The 24,655-nt window shown below is 42.0% G+C and overlaps 1 protein-coding gene across 1 annotated transcript in view; it reads left to right on the top strand.

Moving 5' to 3' along the window:
* LOC141105655 (alpha-2-macroglobulin-like) overlaps positions 1-24,655 on the top strand; it is a 145,259-nt gene that overhangs the window by 32,468 nt on the left and 88,136 nt on the right. Inside the window, exons 8-12 of the mRNA XM_073595632.1 lie at positions 2,242-2,362; positions 4,068-4,188; positions 4,292-4,401; positions 16,823-16,990; positions 21,518-21,748. Of these exons, the coding sequence (XP_073451733.1) occupies positions 2,242-2,362; positions 4,068-4,188; positions 4,292-4,401; positions 16,823-16,990; positions 21,518-21,748 (751 nt within the window). The remainder of the gene's footprint in view (positions 1-2,241; positions 2,363-4,067; positions 4,189-4,291; positions 4,402-16,822; positions 16,991-21,517; positions 21,749-24,655) is intronic.

Here is a 24,655-nt window from a genome sequence, read left to right on the forward strand (position 1 = left end):
GCCATTTATTTTTTTCATTTTTTTATATGACATTTTTTGTTTTTTTTATTGCATTTTAATTTAACAACAATCACAGAAATACGCTCGGTCCTTAAGTGGTTAAAGAATTTAGTCTAAACATTTTTTTAATGCATTCCTTACATTAAGACCCCTTTCACACTGAGGCGTTTTCCAGGCGTTTTAGAGCTAGAAATAGCACCTGTAAAGTGACTGAAAACCGCCTCCCATTCATTTCAGTGTGACTTTTCACACTGGATCGATTGCGCTTGCGGGATGTTAGGAAAAGTCCTGCAAGCAGCATCTTTGGGGCGGTTTGGGAGCGCTATATACAGCGCTCCCAAATGCCCTGCCCCATTGAAATGAATGGGCAGTGCTTCCAAAGCGCCTGAAAAGCGCTTCGGAAGTGCAACACCACGTGAGCTTTTAACCCCTTCTTTGGGGTTAAAAGCGGCCCGCTAACGGGTGAAAAGCGCAGCTTAAACAGCGCTAAAGCAGCCGTGGCCCCAGTGTGAAAGGGGTCTAATGTAAAAAATGTTTAGGTGTCAGCATTGCCTCCTCAGCCCCCCTTTACTTACCTGAGACCCCTTTCAATCCAGCGCCGTACACAGTGGCAGATTGTTTCTTCCCTCACTTCCGGGTCTTGCTGGCTTTTCTGGATCACTGGGAGCAATTGGCTCCTAGTGCTGTCAATCAAAGCCAGTAACGACAGAGCGGGGGGGGCGACCCCCCCTGTTTGTGTAAATGGACGCACTAGTGCCCCCATGGGAAGCCAATTTCTTCCTCAGTTTAGGCCGATATGTATTCTTCTACATATTTTTGGAAAAAAAAATCGCAATAAGTGTATATTGATTGGTTTGCGCAAAAGTTTAAGCGTCTACAAAATAGGGGATAGATTTATAGCATTTTTATTATTATTTTTTTATTAGTAATGGCGGTAATCTGCGATTTTTATCAGGGCTGCAACCATTGCGGCAGACACTCTTTTGGGACCATTGACATTTATACAGCAATCAGAGCTAAAACACTAGGTGGCCATCAAGGGGTTAAGTGTGTTCCCTCAGTGTGTTCTAACTGGGCTTACACTGACATGACAGAGATCACTGCTCCCTATGACAGGGAACAGAAAATCTCTGCCAATGTTACTAGGCAGAACAGGGAAATGTCTTGTTTACATAGGCATTTTCTCCTTTTGCCTCTCCTCACCGCGATCGCGGGCCGCCGGCGGAAATCAAGTCCGCGGGACCCGCGAGCACGGTCCTGAGGCGCTCAACGGTGCACGCGCGCCCGCAAACCTGCTTTTGTGGACTGACATACAGGTACGTCAATTTGCACAGGAGTGCCATTCTGCCAACGTATATCGGCAAGTGGTTAAGTCAAGGTATGAAAGTAAAAAGGAATTTTAGAAACTAACCTCCTGGTATTGGGACATTCCATACAGACTTTATGGGCCTGAATCTATAGCCCTGAGAATCTCTGAAGATTTGTGCAGATCTTGGAAATAAATCACAAATGAAGGGATGTACTCATGCAAGTAACTACTGGTAACCCAATATGTGCCCTCCCACCCAACGGTGAATTAAATTGAAGGTAAATTCATAACAAATCAAATCTCAATCACTAATGCCGCGTACACGCGACCGGACTTTCCGGCAGAGACTTTCCGATCGTGTGTGGGCTTCATCTGACTTTTTCTTTCGAAAATTCTGACGGGCCTTAGAAATAGAACATGTTTCATATCTTTCTGACGGACTCGATTCCTATCGAGAAAAACATTCGACTGCATGCTAGTCAGACGGACCAAAAACAACACAAGGGCAGTTATTGGCTACTGGCTATTGAACTTCCTTTTTCTAGTCCCGTCGTACGTCATCGCGTTCTAAACGATCAGACTTGACAGGCAAGTCCGTTTCGGCGGAACTCCGTTGGAAAGACCGTCAGAGTCTACTCTGACGGAAAGACCGCTCGTGTGTACACGGCATAAGGGGTAAAATATATATTATCTTTATTACGGGATGAAATCTGTTTGGTTGCTAAAAGCAATGCACTCTGCCCTGAATCATTTGCACCCTTTTTGTTGAATACCCCATCAACATAATATATAGGTACTAGGGGTGCAGAAGACAGTGTAACACTCATCATTACATTTTCCCGCTAACCACAGGTTGGACATTAAATGAGTTCTTTAATGGCACTGTGATGTTTACATTGAAATGTTACTCATATACCATTTCCACCAACCAGGTACACTTATGGAAAGCCGGTTTCAGGCCAGTATAAAGGCAGCTTGTGTCGGAGACAAATGTTTGGATTCAACACACCATTTTCAACTCAAAGACATGCCTGTGTTCGTTTCAAAGGAGAGGTGAGATAAATGGGGGTTACTTTACAGCTAAGCTAAAGAGCAATTCAAGTTCTGATCAATCAAGTTTTTTGGGCTATACATTATTCCAGCTAATCATTTTTTTGTTGCTTTTGTAAAATTATTAAAAGATGAATTTTGATTGATTGCTATGCATTGCTAGATTTTTGATCATAGTCTCATAGAAAGCTGGAAAGCAGGGGTGTTTTCTGAAAGAAGTGGGTCAGTATGCAAGATCATAAGTCCCCCTTGCTTAAGCAAAAAAAAAATGCGTTGCAGCAAAAATGGGGCATGGTTTTCATTGCCCTAAAATTTAGGTGTTGCTTGAAGGTGTGTGGTTAAATACACGAATGTACGGCACAGGAATGTAGGGCACAGTATCTGTGGAGGTACATATGAGGGGCTAGAGCTCAGCATTAGACATTGGGGCACCTATTCAGGGGAGCAATAGTAAGATACACAGAGTTCAAGGGTCAGCTGTAAGTCACACTGAGTTTAGAGTTCAGTAATAAGTGACGCAGAGTTCAGGGGTCAGTAGTAGGTGACACAGAGTCCAGGGGTCAGTAGTAGGTGACACAGAGTCCAGGGGTCAGTAGTAGGTGACACAGAGTTCAGGGGTCAGTAGTAGGTGACACAGAGTTCAGGGGTCAGTAGTAGGTGACACAGAGTTCAGGGGTCAGTAGTAGGTGACGCAGAGTTCAGGGGTCAGTAGTAGGTGACACAGAGTTCAGGAGTCGGTAGTAGGTGACACAGAGTCCAGGGGTCAGTAGTAGGTGACGCAGAGTTCAGGGGTCAGTGGTAGGTGACAAAGAGTTCAGGGGTCAGTAGTAGGTGATGCATTAAATTGGCATACGCATACACAAACACTGGATGGGTCATCTTACAGTCCTACCCCTGTGTGTGACAAGTACGGCTTCAGCAAAACACAGAACTGAACAGTGTTTGCCCAAGCTTGTGTATTGTGTGAGAGCACAATGCACCCCAACCCTCCTGGGGCCGTGTGCTTGGCACTCATTGCACCCAAAGAGGAAATGCCATTGATCATGTGTTCCTTCATTGCTTAGAGCATTGGTCTCCAAACTGTGGCCCTTTGCTTGCTTTTATCAGGCCCTTGGGACACTATTCCTCCCACTGATACACTATTCCTTCTACACCAACAATGGGGCGTAATTCCTGTCACGGATAACAAAAATTGGGCACTAATACAACCACTGACCCCAACAATGGGTCACTAGTCTTCCCACTGACACCAATGATGGAATACTATTCCTCCCACTGGCACCAACTGCAGGGCCCTGTTTTTCCCACTGATACCAATAATGGGGCACTATTCATTGACCTTATACCAACAATGCGGCACTAATTCTTCCCATTGGAATCAAAGAGGGGGCACTATTCCTTCTCCTGTTACCAACAATGGTGCACTATTCCTCCCAATGACCCCAATAATGGGGCACCATTTCTTCCCCTAATACCAACAATGGGACAATATTCCTCACACTAATGCCAATGATTGGGTATTCTTTACTCCCGTTGGTGCCAGGGCATTTTCTGCTCACACTGGCCACAGTTCAGCCCCCCTCAAAGCCTGAAGGACAGTAAACTTTGTTCAGAAAGTTTGGAGACCCCTGGCTTAGAGTATAACTGCAGATTTATGATTTGTACAGTTCTCTTGGTAATTGTTTCAATTTGTGTTTGTACTTCTTAGCTGGACAAGCTGGGTTGTGCCAAGTTAACCATGAAGTCTTATAATTTTTACCTTCAACACCTAACACACACCATGCTAACATCTATACAGGGAGAGGCTACTGTCACAGAAAAGGGGACAGGTGAGTCATGCACAACCATTTTAGGAAATTGGCATTTTTTTCAAAAAACACTTGCCTTCTTTGGAAAAATGACATGTTGTATATTCATATTGTTTATATTTAGGAATAGAAATGTCTGCAATTGGAGAATCCAGAATCACAACCATAACCCATTTACTAGATTTTCCTAATGCCAAGAAAACGTACAGGCCTGGGATTCCATATTCTGGAACAGTTAAGTCTTGGACTTATTTTGATTAGCTACATGGAATGTCTGAATATAATAATCTGTGTGGTTCCTCTAATTAAATCACCTATTTTGATACTTTTGGTCTTAGCATCAGAAATCTGGTGTTGGTAGGTTTTTTTTTTTTTTTTTTGCAAGGCTCCCAGCATAGAAAACTGAAGTGCATAGCGTGGTGGCCCTGTGTTTCACTAAGAACCTATCAACTACACTAAAGCATCCCTCTAACACTTAGCTTTCCAATTCCTGAACCCCCAGACTATGAAAATTCAAATATTTATAAATTCTTAACAAGCAATTACCAAGCTTTAAGACTAGTTATTCACCTCAGAGGATGTAGACACTGTGGCAATTCACCTTCACAAGTGATGCAGTAAAATGGAAAATTGTATACTCACCTTTCCGTAATTTCCTTTCCTGGTGCATCTTCATGGCAGCATACATGACCAGTCCTGATAGTTAACTATAAATCAAAAACAGACCCGGCTCACAGCATTCTCTGTAACTCTCACCATTTGGGTGAGCATCTGTATGCTGCCATGAAGATGCACCAGGAAAGGAAAATTACGGAAAGGTGAGTATACAATTTTCCATTTTCCTGGTGCATCATGGCAGCATACATATGGGGACTAACTCGCTATACGGGAGGGTGCAAAAAAAATTTTGTAATCATCAGTAGTATGCACCATGAATTTTCCAAATTTTACTGTCGCGAGCCCGGTTCACCTATTAAAGTGTAATGAAGGTGTCCTGGGAGGACCATATTGCTGACTTACAAATAACCTCAGGAGACACTCAGCGTTGAGCTGTCCACGGAGCTGGCACTGCCCTAGTTAAATGTGCTCTTAAAACCTCCAAAACAGGAAGGGCTTGAAGAGTAGGCTCTTTTAATTGTCTTAACAATCTAGGAGGTGACTGAACGTGTTGATGCTGACTGACCCTGCCTTTAAGCCATGCTGGAACCAAGAACATATTTCAGCTTTCCTGAATGAAAAGGTAGCTGCCAAGCAGGTCACCAGCGTTAGCTTAACATCCAGGGGATGTGGTTCTCTCACTCAAAGAAGAAAGACGGCAAATTGACTTCCTGGTTAAATTGGAAGGAGAAAGACACCCCATGGATAAAAGCAGTCTGGAGTTTTAGGACTATTCTGTCTGGGTAGAACGTTAAGTGAGGTTCCTTAAGTACAAAGCCTGCAGTTCTGACATTTTTCACAGAGGTTGTAGCAACCAGAAATAAAGTCTTTAGGGTTTGCAGAGTATAGTCAATTCTGTAGGATAGAAATGAGGCCTTGATAGAAATGAGAACCATAAGCAAGTTCTACATAGAGAACAATGGTTTCCTGGGAGGTCTATAACTTCATGCAAGCCTTTTAAGAATTGCATCACTAAAGGGTTAAGGACTCCTTAAACCCTTACAAGTGCAGACAAGGCTGAACTTGTAGCTTTAAACATATTTGAACCTAGGCCCCTGTTCAACCCCAGTTGTAAGAACTGTAGAACCTTGGCTGGTTTAGGTGATAAAGGACTCCAGGCTTTTACTGTGTGAGATCTGCATCATTTTCCCATATTCTTTGGTAAATCTTATTCATGAAGACCTCTCTGGTTTGACACAAGGTAGGCACTACCTGCACTGAGCATGCTTGACTTGGTAGCCACTACCTCTCAACTTCCATGTCATCAAAAGTATTCTCTTGGAGCTGGATGGCAAAACTGTCCATGAGAGAGCAATCCGTCATCACTGGAAGCGGCAGTGGTGAAGAGCTTAAGAGTGAGAGAGAGAGAGAGAGAGAGAGACTAGAGCCTCCTAAGCGAAAATGGTATATTTGCAATTATTGATACAGGAAGCTTCGCTGACAGCCTAAGAATGCAACACCGCTCTTGAAAAACATCAATTGGCGTCTGACACATCCACCACAGAGTATGACGCCAATTTCAGCTCTTACAAGGCTGTTACCACCTTGTCTCTTCACTTCTTCCAGACAGGCTTATTTAAAGGGTTACTCCACTTTTTTTTTTAATCTGCAGGGCTGCAATTTTCTGTAAAATGCAATGAAACATGACTATCTGGAGGTGCTCTGTACACCGATAGTGTACAGAACACCCCCCTGAAACATAAGTTCCTGCTTGTATGACTGGTTCACTGATTTTCCCAGAAGTCTGCACCAAGATAAAAGTCAGATTTTTTGGCATCAACTGCAATAAAAATTTCATTTTTGATAAGATACTCCCAATAGGGAATCACGTCTAAAGGGATGCAGACCCTGCCACTTTCCTCAGAGTCCTGCAGGTGCACCAGCTGGTTGATAATTATAAAACCACTCCCATTAGACTTACTCAGCACATGGGCTGGTTAATGCTGGTGTGCCAGCACCTGCAGATGCTACAGTATGTAGGAGCACTTCAGATCTAGATCTAATTTTCAGACTAGAGCCTCCTTGAATGTGACATGTCTTGCCAGCTACATTCATGATGCATCCATCATCGGAGGAGATTGCAGCAGGTTTACCTCTAGCTTTTTCAGGGTATACAGTTTTGACAGCCTGTTTATAAGGGCATTTCTCTCTGACCCCTTCAAATCTTCCTGGATTAACTCATCCAGTTGTTCAGTGAAGGAAATTAGTACTTTCTAAAATTGTGGAGCGTTTCCTCCACTTCAACCCAGGCAATTGCGTCCTTAGCTGCCCTTGCAAAAAAGTTTTTGGGCAATCTTCAAAGCTTGTGGCCCCTTTAACGCTTTCTTCTCATGGCAAGTTTTCCTATTTGGACACCACCCACTGGCTCTGGCTGGAAGTGCTAGGCAATTCATGCACTGTAGCTTGTCAAGCAATGACTTTCCACCACAAATGCCGCAACCATTAGGGCTGGTAATCTGTGGTGTTTGTAATCGGGGAGCAAACAAAATGAGAGATGAGTTAATACCATTGATTAATGTTGCCTGTATGTCTGCGCTTTGAACGGTGACTGTTCTGGCTTTTAGCAGGCTCTCTTCATCTTTTTTTTTCTTCAATAATTTTTTATTAATTTTCACAGAGTATACATTGTACAATTGAACATTGTACGTCGTGCATCGACGTATGAGTGGACAATGCATTGAAAATAACTCCATGCTGGGTAAAGTACAACTTTGTCCATACAAAATAAACTAGTGCATTAAGTACATAATAACCAGTATCATTAACATTGGTAATATTTGCAGTCGTGACTGGTCCACTTCACTAGTGTGACACCCCATGTGGGATCTCTAGATAGGCTCTCTTCATCTTGAGGTCCTTGCAGGGCTGTATAGTGCTTGTTTCAGGCAGATTTGACATACTAGCTTGGCAGGCAATGACTTTCCACAACAAATGCAGCGACTATTAGGGCTGGTAACTTGTGATGTTTGTAAACGGGGAGCAATGATAATGAGGGGTGAGATGATGAGCTTAATCAACATTGCCAGGATGTCTGTTCTTAGGTGGTGACTTTGTCTTGACCTATGTAAATGGGAACAATCAGCGCAAACTGTTAACACTTATATGCAAGCTAAACACTTATAGGCAATCACAAATCCTACGAAACTATTAAAAAAACAATGTTAGTGCAGCGCATGTAGATATAAAAAGTCCATAACATGTAGAGACATAAAACAGAAGAGAAGATTTCTCATGTGCAGAGAGGGGAAAACAGGCTTCTATAAACAATGACGATATCTTCCACCATAGGTACACAAATGTGCTTACCAGATAGGGTGGACCTCTTATTATAGGAGGTCATACACGCATGTATCAGCTCAGAAATGGGTCAGCACTCATCAGCCACTCTGGATATCCAATTCCACACCATCAGACGAGACTCCGAAAAGAAGATATGGATAATGGCTCCAAAGAGATGTATGGTCAGGGGAATGCAGCAGCCCACATAAAAGAGAGCAAAAATCTAAGCGTATACCATAAGGTGGTAGATTTATTGGGTAAAAAACACAAGCGCCAACAACGGCGCAAAACTTAAAAAGCACTAATGAATCAGCTATAAAAACAGCCTGTTCCGATCGAACAGCTGATGAGATGGCAGCGGGTGACGTGTGTAGTAAAGCTCCGCCCCCGTACGCGGCGTTACATCTAATAGGACTTCGTCAGCGAGGGTGGAGCCAAAGAGTCACCCGGGAGCCTTAAATAGAAGCCGACTGTCAGCAAAGTAGGTAAAACGAGACCGGAAGCGGAAATCTGTCTAGACACCGATGAAATTCATCTGAGGGGACACCGATCGGTGCCACAATAAGAATGTCTTGTCATAACAAAATACTATGATCTAAAACACTACCATGATCAGATTGTTGTTAAAAAGGAACGCATATGTAATTTTAATTTAACACATACCCGCGGCCATCTCCTCACAATAAAATTTAATGCACATAAAAAAAACATGTCATAAAAACAAGCATATCCATAAATACCCCTATTTATCAGAAATAAAACAGTTGAGATCAAACTCAACGTTTAACCCCCCAGGGACAGCTACCCTGGTTTCATGGATCCATAGGGACTCCCGCTGGCTCAACTGCCTTATGTAATTACCCCCTCTCCACTGTTTAGTGACTTTTTCTAAGCCCCAAAATTGTAATTTACATGGATCCCTGTTGTGAAAAATCCTAAAATGTTTTGACACATTGTGTGTCTTAACGCCTCTTTTGATATTACTGACATGTTCTGCTATGCGGACTCCCATGGGTCTCGAGGTCCTCCCCACGTATTGAAGTCTGCAATCGCATTGTAACATGTATACCACCCTTACAGTGTCGCATGTAATCAGATTCTTTATTTGATAAGTTCTGTTGGTGGCAGCAGCAATAAATTTCTTCCTTTTCTTGATATTATGTCTGCATTGCCTGCATGCTGGGCATTTACCGCATGCGTAAAACCCAGGCATAAAACTAAAGGGTCTATTTTCTTTAACCACAGGAGGGTCCACCACACTGGGGGCTAGGATATCCCTCAAGGTTGGTGGTCTTCTGTAGATAAACCTGGGACGAGCTGGAAGGGTTGGGCCTAAGATATTGTCTTTTTTCAAAATATCCCAATATCTCAGGATAATTTTTTAAAATTTCTTGTGTTGAATGTTGTAATCCAAAATGATTCGATATTCAGAACCTTCTTTCTTTTTATTCCTAACTAAATCGGCAACCAAAGTAGATCGGTCCATATTGCCCACTTTCTCAATCTCTTCTTTAGTGTATCCCTTTTGTAAGAACCTTTCTGCCAACACATTAACTTGTGAATAATAATCATTGTCCAGAGTACAATTCCGCTGAAGGCGGATAAACTGCCCTCTGGGGATATTTTGTAGCCAAGACCTGTGATGGCAGCTATCCAAGGGGATATAGCCATTTCTGTCAGTTGGCTTAAAATAGTTCCTGGTTCTAAAGAGATTATCCTGTTTAAAAATTTCCAAGTCAAGGAAGGCAATGCTAGAGACATCCACATTCCAAAACAAGCAAATGTTTTTGGTGTTACCGTTGAGACAGGACATGAACAGTTGGAGGCTGATGAGGTCTCCCTCCCATATCATAAAGACGTCATCAATGTATCTTTGATAGCAGACCAGCTGTGTTGGCCTGCTACCAAAGACAAAATCCTCTTCCCAAAGTGCCATAAAAATATTCGCGACACTCGGCGCAAAACGAGCGCCCATAGCCACTCCGAGTGTTTGCAAAAAGAATTTTCCGTCATACCAGAAACAATTTCTGGTTAAGCAGAAATCAAGAGCTTTTAAAAGGAATTCTTTAAGCTGGGGAGATAGGTCGGATCTATCTAAGGCCCACTGTACAGAATGCATGGCATCAGAATGGCCAATTATGGTGTACAGTGAGCTAACGTCAGCTGTTATCAATAGGCTTCTCTCTTTACAGGGTATCCTTTCCACTATTTGTATAATGTGTTTAGTGTCCTTTAGGAACGCTCTCATGGTAGATACTAGGGGTTTCAAAAAATAATCTATGTACTGGCCTAATCGTGCTGAAACAGAATCAATACCGTTTACCATGGGCCTGTCCGGAGGTGACTGAAGATTTTTATGTATCTTAGGTAAAAAATACATGATGGGTCTTCTGCAAGCACTCGGACTGAGGTACATTGATTCCTTTTTGTTTAAAACTCCCCAAGTTTTACCCAAGGAGATCAAAGAATCCAACTCCTCTTTGAATCGAGTAATAGGGTCATGGCTCAACACTTGATAAGTGTTCCTGTCAGATAGTAAGCGGTCCATTTCTCCTTTGTAATAGGATTTGCTCATAATAACCAAGCTTCCCCCCTTATCGGCGGGGTGGATGACTATATCCTTGTTCTTTTCCTTTTTTAAAGAAGGAGGGGTCTCCTACTCTTTTGGTTTTCATCTCTTCCAAATCACCAATGACCATATTCTTAAAGACCTCTATATGTCTATGGTCATTCTTGGGAGGGTTGAAAACTGACTTATTGGCCAAGTTGGAATGAGTATTAGAGATAACTGTAGACCCCGTACGAGCAGACCTTTCTCCAGGTTTAGAGAGAAAATATCTCCTAATGTTAGGGGTACTGACAAATTTTTGTAAACTAATATAGGTTTTGAACTTGCTAAAATTACAAACCGGAGCAAATTTGAGGCCCTTGTCCAGGACTCTCAATTCGTCCTCTGAAAGATCTATACCACTGATGTTATAAATGCCCGTGCCTAATGGGACTTTTGTCTTTTTTGTTTTCCGTCCAGCTCTTCTCCCTCTCTTTGCCTTCTTTTGCCCCCTTGTCTGTTTCCCATTGGTGTGTGGTTCCCTGGGTCCGGCCAATACGGCTTGGGATTCTCTAAAAAATCATTTTGGTAATAAGTGTCATCTTTGAACAGAGGGGTAAATCTATTGTTCATGAGTAAAGGAGCTCTATCATACAGATGATCCTGGTCTCCATAATATGAATCCTGTTCAGGATATGGATAACGGTCCCTATTGGTCATGTTACTAGGGTTCCTACTTCTAGGGGGACGAGGAGGCCCCCAGTTGTCACTTCTATGAATATGATCATGGGGAGGTGGATGCTGGTAGTGGTTAACCCTATTTGCGCCCCCCTCGAAGAATTACCTCTTCCACGTTTATTGGGATGGGTAAAATGTCTGGGGACACCTCCTTGGGAGGGGAGGGGCCGGCGCTGGGATGATTGCTTTTGGGTTCTCGGATTAACCAATGATGGTACATTAGAGGTCGGTTGAGTGGAAGTTACAGGTGCAGATTCTGGGGTCTGCATCCTAGATTGCCACTTAAAAACCTCTCCCCTAGAGAAATCACCAGAATCCCTGATGAACTTGTTTCTTTTCTTCTCTTGTACCTCTGTATCCCATTTTACCATTTTGTTTTTTAATTCACCAGATAACCTCAAGAAATCAGGAGAGTTTTGTAGGGGTTCTAATAAGCTCTTAAGTTCTGAAATTTGTTTATCCAGTAGCAGCATTTTTTTACGTTTTCTAATGAGTAAGAAGTCAATCAACTCCTGACCTCTATTATTAAAAAACTGGTACCATTCTTGTATAGATTCATCATCAGTAAGACCATCATTGGGGGGAACATCCCACCTAAGTCTTCTGGGCACTAATTTACTTTTAGTATACTGTTCAAAGGACGCAATGTCCCACCATGCTTTGATCTTTTTTTCAAAAAGATAACCTAGTTTTCTAAAGCTGGTGGACAGGACATCTGACATATTAGCAGACTGAGTATTAGAGAAAACTTTATTAAGTTTAACTTCTCTTATATCTAAGAAAGAAAAAACTTCCATGAATGCAGCTGATAGAATAGTGATAAAACAATGAAATATGTAAATGGGAACAATCAGCGCAAACTGTTAACACTTATATGCAAGCTGAACACTTATAGGCAATCACAAATCCTACGAAACTATTCAAAAAACAATGTTAGTGCAGCGCATGTAGATATAAAAAGTCCATAACATGTAGAGACATAAAACAGAAGAGTAGATTCCTCATGTGCAGAGAGGGGAACACAGGCTTCTATAAACAGTGACAATATCTTCCACCATAGGTACACAAATGTGCTTACCAGATAGGGTGGACTTCTTATTATAGGAGGTCATACACGCATGTATCAGCTCAGAAACGGGTCAGCACTCATTAGCTACTCTGGACATCCAATTCCACACCATCAGACGAGACTCCGAAAAGAAGATATGGATAATGGCTCCAAAGAGATGTATGGTCAGGGGAATGCAGCAGCCCACAAAAAAGAGAGCAAAAATCTAAGCGTATACCATAAGGTGGTAGATTTATTGGGTAAAAAACACAAGCGTCAACAATGGCGCAAAACTTAAAAAGCAACGGCACAGTAGCACTAATGAATCAGCTATAAAAATAGCCTGTTCCGATTGAACAGCTGATGAGATGGCAGCGGGTGACGTGTGTAGTGAAGCTCCGCCCCCGTACGTGGCGTTACATCCAATAGGACTTCGTCAGCGAGGGTGGAGCCAAAGAGTCACCCGGGAGCCTTAAATAGAAGCCGACTGTCAGCAAAGTAGGTAAAACGAGACCGGAAGCGGAAATCCGTCTAGACACCGGTGAAATTCATCTGAGGGGACACCGATCGGTGCAACAATAGGAATGTCTTGTCATAACAAAATACTATGATCTAAAACACTACCATGATTAAATTGATGTTAAAAAGGAACGCATATGTAATTTTAATTTAACACGTACCCGCGGTCATCTCCTCACAATAAAATGAAATGCACATAAAAAAATGTCATAAAAACAAGCATATCCATATCCTTATTTATCAGAAATAAAACAGTTGAGATCAAACTCAACGTTTAACCCCCCAGGGACAGCTACCCTGGTTTCATGGATCCATAGGGACTCCCGCTGGCTCAACTGCTGTAAATTACAATTTTGGGGCTTAGAAAAAGTTACTAAACACTGGAGAGGGGGTAATTACATAAGGCAGTTGAGCCAGCGGGAGTCCCTATGGATCCATGAAACCAGGGGAGCTGTCCCTAGGGGGTTAAACGTTGAGTTTGATCTCAACTGTTTTATTTCTGATAGATAGGGGTATTTATGGATATGCTTGTTTTTATGACATGTTTTTTTATGTGCATTTCATTTTATTGTGAGGAGATGGCCGCGGGTACGTGTTAAATTAAAATTACATATGCGTTCCTTTTTAACATCAATCTGATCATGGTAGTGTTTTAGATCATAGTATTTTGTTATGACAAGACATTCCTATTGTAGCACCGATCGCGAATTTGCCTATGTATACTCAGGGATGGGCTCCATGTGTCACAGGACTCCCGGGGGGGAAGAAACGCAGACACATTTCCACATTTGTTATTAGATACAGTGAGTATTTGATCCCCTGCTGATTTTGTACGTTTGCCCACTGACAGAAATGATCAGTCTGTAATTTAATGGTAGGTTTATTTTAACATTGAGAGATAGAATAAAAGCAAAAAAATTAAAAAAAAAACGCATTTCAAAAATTATAAATTGATTTGCATTTTAATGAGTGAAATAAGTACTTGATCCCTTCGCAAAACAGTACTTGGTGGCAAAACCCTTGTTGGCAATCACAGAGGTCAGACATTTCTTGTAGTTGCCCACCAGGTTTGCACACATCTCAGGAGGGATTTTGTCCCACTCCTCTTTGCAGATCCTCTCCAAATCATTAAAGTTTTGAGGCTGACGTTTGGTAACTCGGACCTTCAGCTTCCTCCACATATTTTCTATGGGATTAAGGTCTGGAGACTGGCTAGGCCACTCCAGAACCTTAATGTGCTTCTTCTTAAACCACTCCTTTGTTGCCTTGGCCATGTGTTTTGGGTCAATGTCATGCTGGAATACCCATCAATGACCCATTTTCAATGCCCTGGCTGAGGGAAGGAGGTTCTCACCCAAGATTTGACGGTACATGGCCCCGTCCATTGTCCCTTTTATGCGGTGAAGTTGTCCTGTCCCTTTAGCAGAAAAACACCCCCAAAGTATAATGTTTCCACCTCCATGTTTGACGGTGAGGATGGTGTTCTTGGGGTCATAGGCAGCATTCCTCCTCCTCCAAACATGGTGAGTTGAGTTGATGCCAAAGAGCTCAATTTTGGTCTCATCTGACCACAACACTTTCCCCCAGTTCTCCTCTGAATCATTCAGATTTTCATTAGCAAACTTCAGACGGGCCTGTACATGTGCTTTCTTAAGCAGGGGGACCTTGCGGGCGCTGCAGGATTTCAGTCCTTCAAGCATAGCGTGTTACCAATTGTTTTCTTGGTGACTATGGTCCCAGCTGCCTCGAGATCATTGACAAGATTCTCCTGTGTAGTTCTGGGCTGATTCCTCACCGTTCTCATGATCATTGAAACTCCACAAGGTGAGATCTTGCATGGAGCAGCAGACAGAGGGAGATTGACAGTTATTTTGTTTTTTTTCCATTTGCGAATAATCACACCAACTGTTGTCACCCTCTCACCAAGCTGCTTGGTGATGGTCTTGTAGCCCATTCCAGCCTTGTGTAGGTCTACAATCTTGTCCCTGACATCCTTGGACAGCTCTTTGGTCTTGGCCGTGATGGAGAGATTGGAATCTGATTGATTGCTTCTGTGACAGGTGTCTTTTATACAGGTAACAAACTGAGATTAGGACAACAACTTCAGCCCCGGAAGAATTTGCCCCCTTAATGACCAGGCCATTTTTTGCCATACGGCACTGCGTCGCTTTAACTGATAATTGTGCGGTCGTGTGACGCTGTACCCAAACAAAATTTATGTCCTTTTTTTTCCACAAATAGAGCTTTCTTTTGGTGGTGTTTGATCACCTCTGCGTTTTTTTTTTGTGCTATAAACAAAGAGCGAAATTTTGGAAAATAATTTTTTTTTTACTTTTTGCTGTAATACATATCCAAAAAACACTTTTTTGAAACCAGTGACATTATTATAGTGATCAGAGCTATAAAAATGCATTGATCAATGTAAAAGTGACGCTGGCAGGGAAGGGGTTAACACTAGGGGGCGATCAAGGGGTTAAGTGTGTTCCCTGGGTGTGTTCTAACTGTAGGGGGGATGGGCTGCCGGAGACATGACAGAGATCACTGTTCCCCATGACTGGGAGCAGTAGATCTTTGTCATGTCCCCTGTCAGAATGGGGATTTGCCTTATTTACAAAGGCAGATCACAGTTCTGCCTCTGTAATGGGCGGTTGCGGGACATCAAGTGTGCTCAACCCGTGGGCACCCTCCTGCAGCAGGTATGAGCGCGTGCCGCCGTACGGCTACGGTGATTCGCGCAGGAGAGCCAACCTGCCGCTTTATAGTGATGGCGGCTGGTTGGCAAGCAGTTAAGAGAGTGCTCCTAATCTCAGCTTGTTACCTGTATAGAATACTTATTGCACTCATTAAAATGCAAATCAAGTCATAACTTTTTTGAAATCTGTTTTTCTGGATATTTTTTTTTGTTATTCTGTCTCTCGCTGTTAAAATAAACCTACCATCAAAATTATAGACTGATCATTTCTTTGTCAGTGGGCAAATGTACAAAATCAGCAGGGGATCAAATACTTTTTTCCTCTAACTGTAACTTGTACAAAGGCGTATGCAAGTGTTCTCTTTGAACATTGGAACTTCAAATATTTCTTGTGTATTGTATTTGTCTATGTAAAATCTCTCCAATAAACAAATATTGAAATAGAGGATATAAACTACAGGGTTCACTAATGCCGTGTACACACGAGCGGACTTTTCGACCGAACTGGTCCGACGGTCTATCCGACGGACTTGTGGCGGACTTCCGACAGACTTTGCTATTGAACAGACTTGCCTACACACGATGACACCAAAGTCCGACTGATTCAAACGTGATGACGTACGACCGGACTAAAATAAGGAAGTTGATAGCCAGTAGCCAATAGCTGCCCTAGCGTCGGTTTTAGTCCGTCAGACTAGCATACAGACGAGCGGATATTTCAACCGGACTCAAGTCCGTCGGAAAAATTTGAAACATGTTTTATTTCTAGGTCCGTCGGACTTTTGGGGAAAAAAAGTCTGCTGGAGCCCCCACACGATCGAATTGTCCGCCGGACCAAGTCTGCTGGAAAGTCCGCTCGTGTGTACGCGGCATGAGGATCTAAACTTTGAAAAGTAAGTCAGCGGGCTTTGAAATTATTTGTTCGGATTGCTGCATGGGATTTTGAGAACTATCCCATGACTCTTTCGCCATCAATCTTTGATCCTATCACTGCCTATCACTTATGATGAATGTAAAGTCATGCAAACCATGAACGAGTGTTACAGCAGTACCCAATGCATGGAACATTGCTTAGCCATCTATGACATTTGTCTGCCTTAGTCTACCCTTAAACACTTCCATGCTACTGACTTTGATGGAAAATTTGTAATTGATCAATTATGTGTTGCTTCAGGTAGAAGTACTCAATGAACAGAGAATCCCTGTTCCTGCCCAGAAAGTTACCCTTACCTGCCAAGATGGAAATACGACCTCCAAACACACTCTGATTACAGATGGCAATGGACGTGCTGCTTTTAGGCTGAACAATACCAAAAGCTGGGTGGACAACGTATACTTAACAGTGAGTACAAAAGCTAATTACAGGCACCATTTTCAGTGATGGACATTGTGTTTTATTATTTACTATTACAGTAAAACCTTGGTTTGAGAGTAACTTGGTTTGAGAGCGTTTTACAAGACAAGCAAAATTTTTTAAAAAATTTTGACTTGATAAACAAGCGATGTCTTGATATACAAGTAGCGTCCTGTCACAACTGGCTATAGGAGAGAAGAGAGGCGCCTCTAAGTGTAGCAATATGGTTACATTTAATGAAGGTACAACATTTAGCAACTCACATGGTTGATGATTAACCACATCAATACCGGGCACTTAGACACCTTCCTGCCCAAGTCAATCTTCAGCTTTCAGCTCTGTCGCAATTTGAATGACAATTGCGCGGTCATGCTACACTGTACCCAAACAAATTTTTTATAATTTTGTTCCCACAAATAGAGTTTTCTTTTGGTGGTTTTTGATCACCTCTGGGATTTTTATTTTTTGCGCAACAAATAAAAAAAGACCGAAAATTTAAAAAAAACAAGTTTTTCTTTGTTTCTGTTAAAAATTTTTGTAAATAAGTAAATTTTCTCCTTCAATGATGGGCACTGATATGGCTGCACTGACGGGCACTGATAAGGCGGCACTGATGGGCACCGATTGAGGTGGCACTGATGGGGTGGCACTGACGGGCACTGACGGTGGGCACTGATAGGTGGCACTGATGGGCACTGATAGATGGCACTGATGGGCACTGATAGGTGGCACTGATATGTGGCACTGATGGGCACTCATAGGTGGCACTGATGGGCACTCATAGGCGGCACTGATGGGCACTTGTAGGCGGCACTGATGGGCACTTGTAGGCGGCACTGATGGGCACTTATGGGTGGCAATGATAGGTGGCACTGATGGGCATGGATGGGCACTGACAGGTGGCACTGATGGGTTGCACTGATGTCACTGATGGGTGGCACTAATGATACTGATGGGTGGCATTGCTGGGCATCAGTAATGCCTGTTAGTACATACTGGTGCCAATCATATGACGCCCAGTCAGGATAACTGAACCACCGCCCGGCTGTCATTTTGCTATAGGCCAGGCAGGAAGTGGTTAAAACAGACACATCTAAGTATGCAGACCTCCGGGGAAAAGCTGTCCACATAGACCATCCTCTTCACCGCTATCGACGTCATCCCTTCCACGCTGCGCTCCACAAGCTGTTCAATCGCTATACTGCAGGGTAGTCCTCCTGGTCACATTTGCAGACTGACAGCAGCGAGAGTCGGCGGTGTGGAGGATGGTCTGTGGACAGCTTTACCCCGGGTGCCTGCATACATAGATGTGCCTGTTTTCATTATCAGCCATGTGAGTTTCTAATTGTTGTACCTTCATTAAATGTAACCATATTGCCACACCGCCTCTCTTCTCTTTTATACTCTGGAGCTCCTGCTGGATTTTGCTTCTAATCCCCTTGTGGAGGCTTCCATTTGTGGATGGGCATTTTATGGTTACACAACCTGGTCACATTGCTATAATCTTTTTATACGTACTATAAAATAAAGGACCTATGAATAAATGGTTGTGGAACAAATCATTTGAGTTTCCATTATTTCCTATGGGGAAATTTGCATTGTTATACAAGTGCTTTGGATTACAAGCATGTTTCTGGAACAAATTATGCTCGCAATCCAAGGTTTTACTGTATTCATATTATTTCCTCAAGTCTAGAGCAGTGGTTCTCAACCCTGTCCTTAGGTACCCCTAACAGGCCATGTTTTGGGAATTTCTCTTAGATAAAATAGCTGTCCAAAATACCAAGCCATTGACTCTGATTTAAAGCACCTGTGCAAGATAAAGAAAAACATGCAAACATGGCCTGTTGAGAGTACTTGAGAACAGGGTTGAGAACCACTGCTCTAGAGGATACATTATTCCCCGCTTTTACATGATTTAAGATTAGCAAGGCTTCAAAGAGTTGGGTAGTGTGAAAGAATTAAAGCGAGAGTTAAATTCTTCTTATAATTTGTGAACTAAAACCTTTTAATAAATAGCACAGAATTCAGTTGGTAAGCCACAATTTACAGGAATAGTCTTTGCAGGCCGCATAATTGCCAATTCTATTTTCCCTTCCATCAGAGTCTCAATAAGGCTGGCCATACTTTATACAATTTTCTTGTACAGTTTTCCTTTAGATTTACCAAAATATTATATGAGGTCAATCCTAAACACTTTCAATGTGTATGCAATCAAGCCCTTGCACTACATAGAAAGTAAATCTAAAGGAAATCGAATAAAAAAATAGTTTGCTCAGGTATTAACTGCAGAAATGAGATGCAATTAAGAAATTGTACAACTGCAATTTTCCACAAATTTAAGTTTAGTAGACTGCAGGTTACAGAATACATTGCAACTTGTTCAGAGATGAGTTAAAGGTCCCTGATGTGGTCACCCTCTGCAGATTGTAAGGTTTTAACAACCAGGGGTTTGGTGTCACCGTGCTAGATGAGCCAACAGTTAACCACATTCCTCACCTCTGTTTATCAGCGAGAAGGGTTTTTTTTTTAGTGTTCAACTACCCTTGTCTGAAGTTCAAAGCATGCAATGTTCTCAGTGGAAGGCTTTTGGGCAATTTAAGTGTTAATCCAATTAGTCCAATTAGTCCAATTAGTCCAATTGCAACACTACTTGCTGTTCCCTGAGTTTAGAAGATTGTTTAATGCTATTGATATAAGAGAAAAAGGTAGGTTTGTACATGCATGTAAAGGATTTCTAGACTAAAAGTATAGGGGCTGTATATTTATTCCTTGCAAAAAAAAAAAAAAAAAGAAAAAGAATCCCATTCACCTACAAGTACATCAGGATCTGGCAACAGGTTGAGCCAAAATGGACTGAGTCGCCGGGCTGGAGACATGGATTTAATGGCGCTCTCCAGTTCAATCCAGCATGGCAAGTGATCCATTGGATTGGAAGTCTGGAATAACAGCCCATGTCTCTAAGTAAGGGAACAAGGCAGTCAAAAACAATAAAAAGTAATGTAATACATTATGGAGAAAGACAAGAAAACTATTTTGGTAGGGTATTTATATCGCAAAGCATCTGTCAACGAAAACTCATCAATTAATCTTCCAAATCTTGTGCAGGACCATCAAATCAGTACCCCTCCTGCCAGGTTTCATTTGTCCAGACAAGGATCATTGATTTTAGTAAAATCACCTGACCAGTATGATGTTGGGCAGTGAATGAAAGACCATTGTTAACCACCGTGGAACAATATGGAAGAGGAACATAATAAGCAAGGAAGAGGAAAGAGATGTGAAATGAATAGGCATACATAAAATGTATCTACCCTCTCAGCAATAGCCCCAGTTGTTTAGATTGCACCCCCTTGGTGATAAGAATAGAAACTTGTCTGGAGTTAGAAGTATGGGTAGCATGATATGCCCTGGCTACCCAATGGCCCTTTAACCTTTTTTGCATATGGCCCTCAATATGAGTTTCTAAAAGTACAATAATGCCAGCCTATTGTTTTATAAGAAATAACAATATGACATCAAGCTTAACCTAATCACTACCTTTGGAGTTCAATATAGGAAAAGTAGGAGAGAACCATTGGTCAAATAGAGCCACAAGAGAAAATTAAGAGAATCACTTTAGCAGCTTGCATGCAGGAGACAGCAGAATACCTACAGAAAGAACGGAGCAAAAAAACTCAAACCCACCTGTACACTGTCCCCAATTTATATTAGCATACATTTTAGTAAACATAAGCAATCCTTAAGTTGAACATATTGAGCATTAAACATAGGACCACTTAGAGGAATATTCCAAAGTTGTAGCCATAAAAGAGCCAGTAAATGTAAAAACAATATAAGCCCAAATTGGAAAAGCAAGATAAGGAATATGTAGACAAAAATGTGTAAAAAGGTGGTAAGTCTCATCCAATATATCCAGTCGTTAGAAGCTGCTCCAAAACTCTGGAATCAGAGTTAGAGAGTCAGCTTCTCTAAACTCATTCAAGTCAAACCTAAAAACGTTTTTCTTTAGACAAGCTTTCACTTAATTGTTCCTTTTTCCCTTATGTTATGTTATCCTGTGTATTTCTTGCAAACAATACATTAAGGTAAAACATTTTTTAGGTTTAGTAACACTTTAAGTTCCTTTATCTTTGAGATCAGGGTCGTCTGGCAGGTAGAAATAGCATTTAAAACCTTGGTAGTAATATTTGCAGCCTGGTCGGACGCTGGAGTGGGTGGGCCACCATCTTTCAAAGCCTTGTCTTTGTCTTGTTGGCTTAGATATCAAGTGCAGGGCACTTTTAGAAGGATATAATCACAACAAAAATGAATAGTATGCTCAAGCCAGTAGTAAAAAGCAGGATAGTGGGTAAGAGGCAAGGGCAGGAAATGTAGAAGGATATTTGTTGAGACACATGCTTCCTACTCCATGCCTCCCCCACTCTAACATTTTAAAGATGATAAAGCTTTATTTTGAGAAGCAGCCTCTGAATTTTGTATTTTTGTGTCCTTAATAATGTTTATTTGCTGCAGGCATCGACCAGGGAAGAAGATAGAAGATACTTTCCAGACTTAAATGCCCCACATAATTTTGATGGGCATTTGACTCTCATGCCCCTGTATTCTGACAGCAGGAGTTACCTCAGCCTGCAGCCTGTAGGGGACATTCTGTCATGTGATCCAGAAGAGGAAGTCTATGTGGAATACATCATCAGACACACAGCACTGGAGGAGAAGATGAGCCCCTTGCTCCTACATTACCTGGTGAGATCAACTTACCCTCATGCCCTGTACACACGACCGGTTTTCCCGTCGGAATAAACTCTGAAGGTTTTTCCGATGGAGTTCTGACGGAATTCCGCTCAAGCTGTCTTGCATACACATGCTCACACCAAATTCCGACCGGCCAGAACGCGGTGATGTACAACACATACGACATACCACGCCCCCTTAAAGGAGAATTGTACAAAAAACAAGATTGGTTAAACCCACAAGTGCTTTTTTTACCACTACTATTCCTTTATATTGGCTTTTGGAATTTACAAATGCAGCAATTTAGAAATCAGGTGAAAGGTTTAGCGCTGGGAAACACTTTTTGAAAGATAAAAAGTGCATTTTTTTATATACATCTATATAGATCAGACCAAAATGAGGAGGAGTGAGGGACAGAGGGACATTGCTCCAAATCAGGGACAGTCCCTCGAAATCGGACAGTTGGGAGCTATGCAGTTACAATACAATTCAATACAGGAGGGATCAGAGGGCCCTGCTCGTTAGAGCTTACAATCTAGAAGGGAGGGAAAATAGACTCAGAAAGTCAGAAGAAATTCAGGCAAATCTTGACTGAAGCTGAATGTCCCTAAACACATTGTGCGCTTGTCTGTATACACAAGCCCTAACAGGTATTAGTAGGAATAAGCTAAATTTTCATTGCCCCAATATGTCTGCAAAAATCTAATTTAAATAGCTCTTTCGGTTATGGAAGCTCCTTCAAACGATCCTGGAGCTGTTCTTTTTTTAAACATTGGTTTTTATTGAGAAGGAAAAAAAAGGTAAAAAGTGCACAATACGCATGTCGCAGATGCAACTGCACATTGTAGTCAAAACAGCATGACAAAGGCTTGTAAAATTAGGGGATACAATTAGAAATGCACATATATAAGGTAATTGGTATGGAAGGCTAGAACCATTCAGTGATTGTTAAGCTTTCTGTAGTTATATCTCGGAACAGTGGTTTCGCCTCTGGCATCGCCCGACAGTATATAATAGTAGAAAAATAGACACATATTTTTATCGGCCTTAAGCTAATGTAGTCTCTCGTCTGGAGCTGTTCTTGACCTCATTATTATATGGGGTTTTTTTTCACAATAGGAAAAAAAAACAGTGCAAAAAAGTAATGAAACATCTAAAGTGACAGTGCTGAAATAAAGAAATACACAAAAGAAAAAGAAAAATAATACAAAAACAAAATATGCGTTAATCTGGCAACCAGCAAACATTTAGGCCTCATGCACACTGGCTGTTATAAAAAAGCCAGTAACGTTAGCTGTAGAAAGTTGTAGCTGTAGAATTAATTTTTCAGCGTTTTTGTAGTAGCATTTTTCAGCTTTTTTAGACTTTTTTTTTAGCTGTGATTTTTTTTTTAGCTTTTTTTTTGCAAAACTATACTCCCATAAAAACTTATGGCTCAAAAGCGCGTATAAACATAGAATAGCCGCGTTTTTCACAGTTTTTAAAAAAAATGTAAGCTGTTTTCAGCTTTTTTTAGCGTTAGAGCCTTTTTACAGCTGAAAAACTCCTCTCAAAACCCACTAGTTCTGGGGGGGTTTTCCAGCTAGAAAACACCCATGCCAAAAACTGCTCATAACAGCCTGTGTGTGCATGGACATATAGGATTACATGATGGGGAGTTGATTGACTGCAGAAAAAAAAACGTCAGAAGCTAAAAACAGCAGCTGTAAAAATGTTCAGTGTGCATGAGGCCTAAGTGTAGGTGAGTCTTGGCTGTGCATGCTTTTTAAATGACCGTGATTGATCCACTGCCAGTAAATGTTTGGTGAAAGTTACATTAATTGCTTTATAAATACACCCTTGAAGAAAATAAACTAGTATAAATACATTTTAAAAAACACACCCTCTAAATAAAAAAATTGTAGACTTTTTAAAAAAGCATCATTTAATTAAAGTGGAGTTCCACCCAACAATACAAGTTGGTCTTAAAAGAAAGACTACCCCGCCCCCCCTCGTTTTTGGACATATATTTTTATTTATTTTTTTATTTTCTCACATTTTTTGAAGTACAGTGGAACCTCGGATTACGAGCATAATCCGTTTCAGGAGTATGCTCGTAATCCAGAGTACTCACATATCAAAGCGGGTTTTCCCATTGAAGTCAATGGAAACGAAAATAATTTGTTGCACATTGACTTCAATGGGATGCAATACCGCATGCGGCCAGAGGTGGGGGGCGCCGGAGAGCCTTGGAAATGGCCGAAAAGGCTTGAGCACACTTTGGCGGACCTCCGTTTACAAGCCTTTCCGAGGTTTGCCGAGGTCAGCCGAACTGTCCTCGGGCCTTTCCGTGCATTTCCGAACACCGGCGATCGGCGACTTTCGGCTCTGCTCAGCTCCGGCGTCCCCCACCTCAGGCCAAAAGCAGTACTGCAGACCGCTTTTGGCCTGAATCCTGCTAGTTTTGTGAGACAACACTCGCAAACCGAGTTAGGATTTTTAGAAATACAGTGCTCGGTTTGCGAAACGCTCGTTAACCGCGTTGCTCGCAAACCGCGTTGCTCGCAAACCGAGGTTCCACTGTACGTAATTTCCTCTTCTACCTCGATTCCCCCCCCCCCCCATCGTTGCCCTCTGGGACCTGTGTGTGTCCCAGAAGTCAACGAGGCCATTCAGAAAGCACCTGCGCAGTAGAAAACCGGCTATGAAACCTGAAGGCTCCACTGCCGATTTCCCTTAGTTGCAATGGCCGCACCTGCGATGGACGAATCGGCTTCGGGGAGGCCGACATCGCGGGCTCCCTGGGCAGGTAAGTATCCTTATTTAAAGTCAGCAGCTACAGTATTTGTAGCTGCTGGCTTTTAAAAAAAAAACTTTTTTGAGGCTGGAACTCCGCTTTAAGTAGCTCAATTAAGAGTTTCCCTTTCAGTAAAATTTATT

Source organism: Aquarana catesbeiana, linkage group LG08 (genome assembly GCF_042186555.1).
Source record: "Aquarana catesbeiana isolate 2022-GZ linkage group LG08, ASM4218655v1, whole genome shotgun sequence".
Lineage (NCBI taxonomy): Eukaryota > Metazoa > Chordata > Amphibia > Anura > Ranidae > Aquarana > Aquarana catesbeiana.